This window comes from Perca flavescens, chromosome 20 (genome assembly GCF_004354835.1).
Source record: "Perca flavescens isolate YP-PL-M2 chromosome 20, PFLA_1.0, whole genome shotgun sequence".
In the NCBI taxonomy this organism is placed as follows: Eukaryota; Metazoa; Chordata; class Actinopteri; order Perciformes; family Percidae; genus Perca; species Perca flavescens.
Window position 1 is genome coordinate 17,854,689 of NC_041350.1, and position 10,943 is coordinate 17,865,631.

The 10,943-nt window shown below is 41.0% G+C and overlaps 1 protein-coding gene across 2 annotated transcripts in view; it reads left to right on the plus strand.

Annotated features, from left to right (window-relative positions):
• The window catches only part of htr1d (5-hydroxytryptamine (serotonin) receptor 1D, G protein-coupled), a 79,307-nt gene extending 69,125 nt beyond the window's left edge, over positions 1 to 10,182 (plus strand). For both annotated transcript variants that reach the window (XM_028565862.1, XM_028565863.1), the window contains exon 2: positions 7,784 to 10,182. In XM_028565862.1, coding sequence (XP_028421663.1) covers positions 8,663 to 9,820 — 1,158 coding nt within the window. In that variant the 5' untranslated portion in view covers positions 7,784 to 8,662 and the 3' untranslated portion in view covers positions 9,821 to 10,182. The remainder of the gene's footprint in view (positions 1 to 7,783) is intronic.
• The last annotated feature ends 761 nt before the right edge of the window (positions 10,183 to 10,943 follow it).

The following is a 10,943-nucleotide window of genomic DNA, read 5'->3' on the forward strand; positions in this document are numbered from 1 at the left end:
TTGTTCGGGCTGTGCCCGGGGGGCTCCGTGGCAAACCCGGCCACCAGGCGCTCGCCCGACGAGCCCGCCCGTCTGGGCCTGGCTCCAGACGGGGGCCCCGGGCTTCCTCCGGGCAGGGTCACTCCATCTCTACCTTGCTTCTTCATTGGGGTTTTTGAACCATTCTTTGTCTGGCCCCTCACCTGAGACCACTTTGCCTTGGGAGACCCTACCAGGAGCACAAAGCTCCAGACAACACAGCCCTCAGGTTCACAGAGACACACAAACCTCTCCACCACGATAAGGTGATGGTTCACGGAGAAACATTTAAGTTTTAATGGGTAATCATGTAAACAGGATTAATATAGGGAGCTCTGGCACTTGAAAGCCTAAAACAACTGCGTCTGCAACACATTTTATTTTAATATAAATTAACAATCATTTGTAATGCAATTCACATCCATTTTGTGTTCTTTTGCAGTAGCACTGTTTGAAAATGCGAGTCAGTGGAAAAAATTGTGAAATCATTAACACGTTTGCAGAAATGAATTCCTGGAAGAGTACAGATGATTTTAAAACGTTCTTGTGCATTGTTTTACTTTGTAAATGTGAGGCAAACTGTACAGCTACTATAGCTGAAGTTATTACTTACAGCCTGTGTTCCACTCCAATAAAACAGTTAATTTAAGGTTAAATATAAGGTTAGTTATAGGTATAAGCTTGGGTATAAGGTTAAATTGTTTAAAATCGGTACAAGATGAAAACTGGTTTGCTGAGACGGGACTTTGTGGAGCTTGTTGGAGGCAATTCAGCCTCTGTTAGTAAGCATTGTCTGTGAAGATGACACTAGGGAATAGAAAGTTTCCAGGCACAATTTGGTTTGTTAGAGTTTTTATTGTATTTGTGCTCACAATGGGTGGAAATTGGATTATTGTAGGTGGGAAATGACAGGAATTTTATTGTACTGGAGCAATTTTGCAAAAAATAGTGCGAGGATTGGAAAAATTGCACACAAATAATGGGTGGACTGCTTTAATCACTCCTGTGATTCTGCAAAAGATTACACGTTTCAGGAGGGACAACCTTTGTTTTTTTAATACATAGTTAGCACTAACAGTGTTCTGATCGCAAGCTCTTTTATCAACATCCCATATTTAAACCAGATACTCATTTGTCCTGTCTGTTTCTCCCTCTCCTCCTAGCGCGCGCACACACACACACACGCACACACACACAGTTGGCTGTAACAGATAATTTCCGCATCAGCTCATCCTAGGCCCACTCTCAATGAAGGGCCTCTCAGGTGTCCTAGATTTGCACTGGATCTGTTCCACTTTCTAAGGGTCATGAACACACAGTGAGGAGTGTATTACTGTGGAGTTGTGTAAAAAACACTGCTATGGAAGGTCGTCTCTGCAGTAGGAGGCTTTGATGTGTCGATAAAGTTTTACTCAAAACAGTTTTAACATGCTGCTGTGTAACCTGTTAATAAAATGGCCAGCTTTTATTACAGTAACAGAAAATCATAATTGCCATGCTAAGAGGAGGCTTAATTGTTACATTTTCAACAATCTGTTCCCATTCTATTGGCTTATAGAGGAGCTGAGATTATCCTTCCCACCCGTCATAGTGAATTCTGAGGTTTGTACCTAGAGGTTTGAGAAGGCTGCCATCACTGTATCACTGAAGTAACTTGAGATACCGCACACCCTCTCTGCAATTTATTTTGCCAGCACAGGAATCCGTCACCAAAAATCAACATGAACCTGTGAAACCCCTCCAGCTCCCGTGAAAATGCAGTGTGGTATTTTTTCTATGGTTATATTTGTGTGTGTACTGTGGGTGGATTGTTGGAGGGTGGTGCAGATGGTGCACGTATGTGTGATTGTACATGTGCATGCTTGTGCACACGTGCAGCCCACAAAGCTTGAGAAACACCTACTCCACGATCATAGGCATCTGCAAACAACAGAGATAAGATAAACCCTGGAGCCCTCAAGAAATAATGCCATTTAATTAGCTATTTCCTGAATTGCAGCGCGACATGCCAGCATGTTGCAATTCATACATGCCAGCCATTCACTAAACATGTTTCTATTATTATGCATAGCATACTAGTATTGTTAAATTTGATTGTATTGGCATGGACTCCATCTCTCCACTGTCTGTTTTGATTGTTTAGCACTTTAACCTTAGGCTGCCCTTTTAATGGATATCACTTCTGAAGTCATGTTGACTGTTCAAACATTCCTTCTTATTTATATTTTTATAGTTCCATTTTCCCACTCATGATGCAGTACAGCTGTGTTTAATTCAGTATCTGCATGGTGCTAAGCAAAATGCATTGTAAAAATGTATTTCTGTTGCTATTTCAAACAACAGCATCCTGGACTGCAAACTGATTGTAATGTTAAGCAAAATGAACCAAAGTCGTTGGCAGTGTATGCTTGGCTATGGGACAGTTAAAAGGCAGTTCACCTACTCAATTGAACAATGATTATTGTTTAATGCCATAAAGTTTGTGTGTGTTCACAATTACATTTGTATGCTGTTATAACTGCATTTGAATCAATCTAGAAAATAATATTAGTTATTGAGCTTTCGATAATAATGGTAGTATAATACAAATGTGGTGCTATGTAAATCTCTGTATACAACAATATAACTTATAATTTGATATGTACTTATGGCGACGTTGAAAGTACCTTTTTAGTCCTGAGTAGTGTTGGCAGGTATTTCTTTATAACCTCAGAGTCAGTTACTATTATATCGTTATAACTGTTATAGGCAGCCTGTATGTAGCCTGAGAGCTAAAACCCAGGGAAATAAAAGTCTGCAAAGCACTCGAAACAATGACGGAAATGACGTCCTGGTTTGAAGCTGATCTGATTACAAAAGAATTCCTTGTAAAGCTCCAATAGTCTGCTCCCATGTCCATCTAAGAATTATTCCATTTATCCCATCATCACCCCTCCCTCCCTCCCCACTCACACACACACACACACACACACACACACACACACACACACACAGAGTACATTGTTGCTCACTTACTGTTTAGTGCACGCTTGAGTAAACATTAGCTGACAGCGGAGGTAGCGTTGGCTCTACCTCCTCTAAGCTAAATCAATTATCTCCAGTGGGGCCATGCGGTGTTTGCAGGCCTGCTGGGTTCAGAGTGTATGCCTGTTTAACCCAGACCAACAAACAGGCTGACACACAGGCTGCAGCATCTGCTTGGATTTGGCCCAAGCCTAAAGGGAATGAATTGGATTTGTAGTTAAATGGGTGTGTGCAATGAGGCCAACTGGGCAAGGCTGCGTTATTGTATACGGCTTCGTCAGATCCACATGAACAAAAAAATGTTGTGCTTGTTTTTAGTGTGATTTTACTTTGTTGTACCCATTTTTTCCTTCCTTTAAACAAGATAAATGCACACCTCACCTCATTGAGCTGAGAGATGCCTCCCTTTGTTAGATCTTCAATTTCAAAGCCAGATGTAGAAGCTAATATATTTCACACAAACAATACAGCCCAATTTAGGCAAGGCCTGTTCTTGATTGAGAATCATTTTCCTCTCATCCATTCATTATGAACCTCATTACCTCATTGTGCTGTAAACCAGACCCTTAGGAGATAAGCCTTGTCCCTGACTTGTTTGATGTGTAAACAGATAAGCTATTCAGCCATTTATCAAACCTGCTTGTGTGTGTGTGTGGGTGTGTGTGCGCGCGCACCAGAAATATGTTACAGAGCGACAAGTGAATGAATAAGTCAATGCTGTCAATATGACAACATTATAACTGAGTGTTAACAATGTCTTTTCCACTGATGCAATGAAGCATGACTAGCAGTTTGTCATGCTGTGTAACGCATCTTAAATACATCTGCACGTCATGTTCTTTACACATGAAGTTTTGTTTACTCGTAACGGGGAGCACTATACAGCCTGAGAAAACAGTTGTATTATGTCTTCTGTGGTTCTGGGGCCTGTTTCAGGAAGAAGGATAAACAAACTCTGAGTCAAACCCTGAACTCTGAGTGGATTTACCCTGAGATGGGAAACTCTGAATTTACGGTTCCAGAACAGCTGATTTGAGTTGGTTCAATCAACTCGGAGTAGGTTGACTCAGAGTTAAGCGCATGTACCACCACAATAAAAAGGCAGCATGAATAGAGCCATGATACTACGATTCACCATGGTAACAACCACAAACAAACTGGTCGGCAGAAATACTCGTGCACAAACAGCGGGTTTGAACATGTATTTCGTTAAAAAAGCAACATAGCGGCTGCTGCAAAAGAGAGAGAATTGGTGTGGGAGAAAATTGCTGCTCGAGTCAATGCGTAAGCATTGACAGTGTATTAATTTAATATTTAATCACAGGTAACCTATAACATTACTGGTGAAAACTGGAATGGTATTACACCTATAATTTCATTTAGGTGCAATCCTGCAGGCGAAAAAGTAAGCTACTACTAATCCCATTCTGAGCCTGCAGCACCATGATCATTAACAGAAATACTGTATACTTTATAATCATTTAATTCTTTTTAATGGCCTCATTGGTTTGTGTCCAGAGAACTCTACAAAAACGTTTAAAAAACGTTTCAGAGCGAGGCACACTTTTCTGACGGCTCTGCATACAGTGGCTTTACTGATATGATCCGCATCACCAATGTTGTAAAGATAACTGCCGTTTGCAAAAAACCTAATGCAACACAAAGAGTGTGTTGGGATGTAAAAGCATGTCCACGATGGTGGATGTTAGTTATTTGAGGACGTATAAGGTATCTACATCTATGATTGACTGTGAAGAAAATACCTCTCAAATCGGTTATCTGGAAATGAAAATACATCAAGTCGGTACTCAATATCATCTCCCAACGTAAACTCTCTGTGAAGTAATAAAGCTTTACGGGATCGTCGACAAAAGGACGTGCCATGTTTGAGAAAAAAACGTTTTATAATCTGCCTAACATAAACCAATATGTTTTTTTATTCATGCAGATAACAAACTGCGCTAAAATGTGCCTGATACAGAATGAATGAATGAGGAAATGAAAGAGAGCTGTGTCAGAGGGAGGAGACTGAGAGAAACTCAAGGTTTCTTGAAGACAACCTGCTCCCTACCAGGTTAGGTTTACAGGCTCAGTTACCATAGTAACTGACTCTGAGGTTAAGTTACCTCTCTTTCTGAAACAGGCTGGAGTTACCCCTCTCTCTCTCTCAGGTTTGATCAACCTCCCTTTCTGAAACAGAAAACCCAGAGTTTCCCTCATCTCACGGTTAACAAACTCAGAGTATTTACTAAACCTGCTTTCTGAAACGGGCCCCTGGAGAGAGCTTTCTTAAGTCTGAGGAAAGAAACCCTGATGCTGTCGTTGTGATGTCATCAGGGTTGTCTCCCTTTTGGCTTGACATTTGTAAATACTAAGGACGTAAGGACAGGCTGTTGACTACTCTTTTTTTTTTTTTAAATGTGTTTCTTGCCATCTACCCCATCTTTATTCAAGTGCAGCTCTAAATTGCTGAAGTACTACCTTAATTTCATATTTACTATGTTATTTATTATAATTGGATTATTTTACAGTCCTTAATGTCTTTGATTACAAAAAGTAATATACAGAGCTTGGTAGGTATCATGAAGAAGAAGAAACTAATTTGTGCTCTCAATTTATCATAAAATATTGCCTTCATGCCATTAGTGTTGTCTTGTGTGTACCCTTCACTCTCACAATGGATTGGATTGCATATGGTTTGTATATTGATGTTGGACTGAGATATACAGAATATACTTCAGGTTTTGGCTGTTAAACACAAATGCACTACAATGAACTACAAAAGAAATGGCTCAGGGATACAACACATTCAAATGAATAAGTGATATTGTTTAGGCACTTAATGGTATTTAAGATTTTTTATTTAACCTTTATTTAACCAGGAAAAAACCTCTTTGAAATTAAAAATCCCCTGGCCAAGAGTACACAAAAACATGAAACAATAACTAAAGCAGCATATATTTCCCAAAGTCAACCACAATCATAAATCATAAACTAGGATCCTCAGCCTAATCATAAATGGTGCTCAGTAATAATTCAATGCAAATAACAAACTGTAAACACAACTGTTTTAAAGGCATTGTACCTTGTTATTGGACACATATAGAGCACTGCAGGACTAAAGTGCATGGTTTAGGTATACTAACCAGTACACTATAACAATAAAGAGATACTCCTGTTTTGCAGCATTATAACATTTCATAAATGCTGCACTGCAGATCAGCAGTTAGACCATCGTTTGTGTGGATGTTGAGCATGTGTTTGCCTGGTTGGGTACCATCACTTCTCTGTGCCCTTTTCTTTGCTGCTAAACAGTACATTTGTGTCGGTGATGGAGGGCAGCCAGTAGTCAACCACCCTGACAGCCATCTGAATGTCATGGTGCTGGACAAAGCAGAAGAAAAACATAATGCTGAGTTTGGTTTGTAAAAATGTTTACGCTCACCCGAGAGTCTGTAAATGAATGCCCTAAACAGACAAGGCTGCTCTCATCTACTATTTAATATACCTATTTATTGTCAAAGACCAAGCACAATAATCCCCCTCAAGAGCCCAGCTGCCAACATCGCTTCATAGCTTTCTGAAGTGTGAAATACAAACTAGTCATGAGAAAATAATTAACAACTATACAAACTTATTTTTAAAACTTATTAAAAATACTTATTCCTTATAATCAAACTTGTATTTTTCTCTCCGTAATCCATTGCTATTTTAATCGTACAAAATCCATGTAACACACCTCAGTCACTTTGGCTTTTACAGTGCACAGTGCATAACTTTTAGAAAACAAAATACATTTTAGTTAGCCTAGCATTTACCATTTGTCACAAAGTTGATTAATATTTCTGTCAAGACTCAGCAGTATTTTCTCTGTGGGTTGTGTTACAGACAAGTGAATTATAAGTGGTCAGCATACATGCTTCCACTCTTAAATAATAAATTAAAGCCAACTTAACATATAGATGGAAAGATGGTGGGAGGGAATGCCTTCAGCAGTGATTCCCACTGGGACACAATACCACATTTCCACATCTCAGTTCTTATCATTTCACGGTACTTAAAAGTAAGTCAGCTCGCCATCCCATGATCATTTTCTGTTACCTGGAGGCAACATGGTCTCTTTGTAATTCTGAACACCATTAACAATAAATATGTCAAGTTTATATGTCACAAGTCCAAAAGTCTATTTGGGGTCTTCTAAGTAAAAGAAAAACATTGAATGAGCTTTGCATGCTTTAGATAAAATAATAAATTGGTATTTTTTTCTTTTGTTTCTATTTAAAAAAAAAATATTATAATACTTATAGTATTAAATATATTTACAGTCAATCAATTGGGGCAGTGAGTGGCCTAGAGGTTGAAGAAGCGAGCTTGTGACCGGGAGGTCGTCGGTTGCCCCAGACCGACAGGATACAATCTGGGTGGGGAAAGTGAAAGAGCAGCGCTCTATTTACCTTGCATGGAGATTTTAATGTCAGTCACAAATATAATAAATCAACACAGCGGCTGGAGGTGTGTGGGTGTTAAGACTGTGTGGCAAGTCATAGTGCTCCATTATATGTGCAGGTCGAGTTTGAGTTTACAGATTGTTCACATGCATTTTTTGCCCCTTATGTGTAGGATTTGTCATGTAGGTGGTTTGTTTGTGTATGCACATGTTTACTATGGGGGACGGGATGATGGTAAAGTGTAATGTAACTAATCTTCTTTCCTATCTGTCCCTCTCATTTGTTCCACCTAGGATGAACATGCTGCAGAGGAAGCTTCATGACAAAACCTTAGCTCTATGGATGCCACACCTGAAAGAGGAGAAGCTTACACAAAGCATTTAACCCTGGGAACCTGAAAAATAAAACGTTGCTGATCACCACACCTGATTTCAGCAAACTTCTGTACAGCTGCCAAAAGCTATATGGATATTGAACAATTATACACAGGAAAAATAGATGTTTGTCCTCATCTGCATTATGTAACTGTAACATTCTGGCTTTCCAATATCATCAAAGACACGAGGCGCAGCCAAGTTTCAGTACAAACCGCAATTTAGAAGGCTTCATGTGGACTTGACAACAGATAAGAGAGAGATAACAAGCAAACCTTTTGTATCTGTCATCATCATATTACATGCAGCTCCATGCTTAGCTTTATTGAAAAGGAGGAGCCTATTAAAGCAGTTAATAGATAGGAAGGTTTGGTCTGAAGGTGTTGGTGCCAGCTGGCTGCTGGTTGGAGATGAGATAAGAGTGTTGGGAAGAGGGAAAAGGAGTGCCTGTCTGACAGGAGCTGAATACAAATTAGGATTCTTCTCTCCTGCAGCTACACCAGTGAGACAAATTAATACTGGAGAGAAGAAATGGACAAATTAACTGGCTTCAATTACAGGAGCATTAGTTGTGGATGGAATTAGATGTTTGCCAACGGTTAATATAAAATCACATTGCAATACAAGGGATATTGCAATGTGAAATGAGGATAAAATACTTAGCTTCTGGATTTTCTACAGCAACAACCAACAGTGGCGTACCCTGTGTACAACCTTCTCTAGTGCCATGCCTGAACTGATGTGATGAGGCTGGTTTAAACCTTGGAGACAAGGAGGTTTAAAAGTTGCAGAGGCAAGATGGAGCTGGATAATAGTTCACTGGACTACTTTACCAGCAACTTCACAGAGATTCCTGACACCACAACAACTCCACCCTGGAACAAGGCCACGCTACTCGGCTTCCAGGTCTCCCTGTCTGCACTGTTAGCTATCGTCACTCTGGCTACGGTGCTCTCAAACGCCTTTGTCATCGCCACCATCTTTTTAACCAGGAAGCTCCACACACCCGCCAACTTCCTGATCGGCTCACTCGCCGTCACAGACCTGCTGGTGTCTATTTTAGTCATGCCAATCAGCATCGTCTACACTGTCAGCAAGACCTGGTCGCTGGGACAGATTGTCTGTGACATCTGGCTGTCGTCTGATATCACCTTCTGCACGGCCTCCATCTTGCACCTGTGTGTGATCGCATTGGACCGCTACTGGGCCATCACAGACGCCCTGGAGTACTCGAAACGCCGCACCATGCGTCGGGCAGCAATCATGGTTGGGGTGGTGTGGGTGATCTCCATATCGATTTCCATGCCTCCACTTTTCTGGCGGCAAGCCAAAGCCCACGAGGAGCTGACGGAGTGCATGGTCAATACAGATCAGATCTCTTACACCCTATACTCCACCTTCGGCGCATTCTACGTCCCCACAGTGCTGCTCATCATCCTCTATGGACGGATCTATGTTGCGGCCCGCTCCCGCATCTTTAAGATGCCATCTTCCTCAGGGAAACGTTTCACCACAGCACAGCTCATCCAGACCTCTGCAGGCTCCTCTCTCTGTTCTCTTAATTCTGCCTCCTACCAGGAAGCACACCTACGCTCTGGCAATGCGGGGGGTGGGGAAGGAGGAGGGGGAGGATCGCCTCTATTCATGAATAGCGTTAAAGTGAAGCTGGCAGACAGCGTGCTGGAGAGGAAACGGCTGTGTGCAGCTCGGGAGAGGAAAGCAACCAAGACACTGGGCATCATCCTGGGCGCTTTCATTGTCTGTTGGCTCCCCTTCTTTGTGGGCACGCTCGTCATGGCCATATGTAAAGAGTGCTGGTTTGATCCAGTGCTTTTTGATATATTTACCTGGCTGGGATACCTGAACTCCCTGATCAATCCTGTTATCTACACCGTATTCAACGATGAGTTCAAACAGGCTTTCCAAAAACTCACTAAATTCAGACGATGCTGCTGAAAAAAAATGGATTAATTAAAATCTCTTGGAAAACGGGGAGTGAGAAAACAAGATAATAATGATAATGGAAGTACTGTACACTTAAATATTCCATCTTGTAAACACATGCTAATTGTGATATGTTTTTGATTTTTATATTCAACAGTGCCGTGCCATGCTCTTTAGATACCTACAGAATTCATATAGACTTATGCATGCATGCTAAAAAAAAAGACGAAGAATTGTGGAACTCATCCATAAAAAGATTAAGAAAGAGGATTATAAGTCTATTTCATGTCACAGGGGCACTGCTGTTATTTAAAGGTCCCATGACATGCTCTTTGGATGCTTTTATATAGACCTTTGTGGTACCCTAATACTGAAGTCTCTTTCCCAAAATTCAGCCTTGGTGCAGAATTACAGCCACTAGAGCCAGTCCCACAATGAGATTTCCTTAGTATGTGCCATTTCTGTGTCTGTAGCTATTGAGGAGGAGAGAGGGGTTGGGGCAAGGTGGAGGGTGGGGGTGTGGCCTTGACCAATTGCCACTTTGTTCGTTTGAAAGCCATGATGTCTCTCTCTCATGGGTGGGCCAAATTGTCTAGGCAGGCAAAGCAGAGAAAGGGGGGGTAACCTTGATTCCAGATTGGCCCATCTGAGCTTTCATTTTCTCAAAGGCAGAGCAGCATACTCAGGGTTCGGTTTACACCTATCGCCATTTCTAGCCACTGGGGGACCATAGGCAGGCTGGGGGAATGCATATTAATGTTAAAAAACTTCATAGAGTGACATTTTCATGCCATGGGACCTTTAAAAAAACAAGGATTGGTCTAACTGTATGGAAATATCAACTCAGAGAGACTGGATTTAATCCAGTTGAAATGAAAAGCCATGAAATATATGTTGTCTTTTAATCTGTGTCATTCTGTATGCTGCTGCTCCCCATATAATGTTTCTGTGGTACATAAAGTACTTAGAAAAACTGCAGAACTCCAGTAAAACTGTTGCCATATATGCATTGACAGTGGTGTGTCATTGTCTGTGTATGTGTGTGTTTCTGCATGAGTGTGTGTAAAGGTTACTTTACTTTCATATATGAGAGTTTGAGGAGGGGAGGATTGTCAAGTGCTTGATGTTTATACTG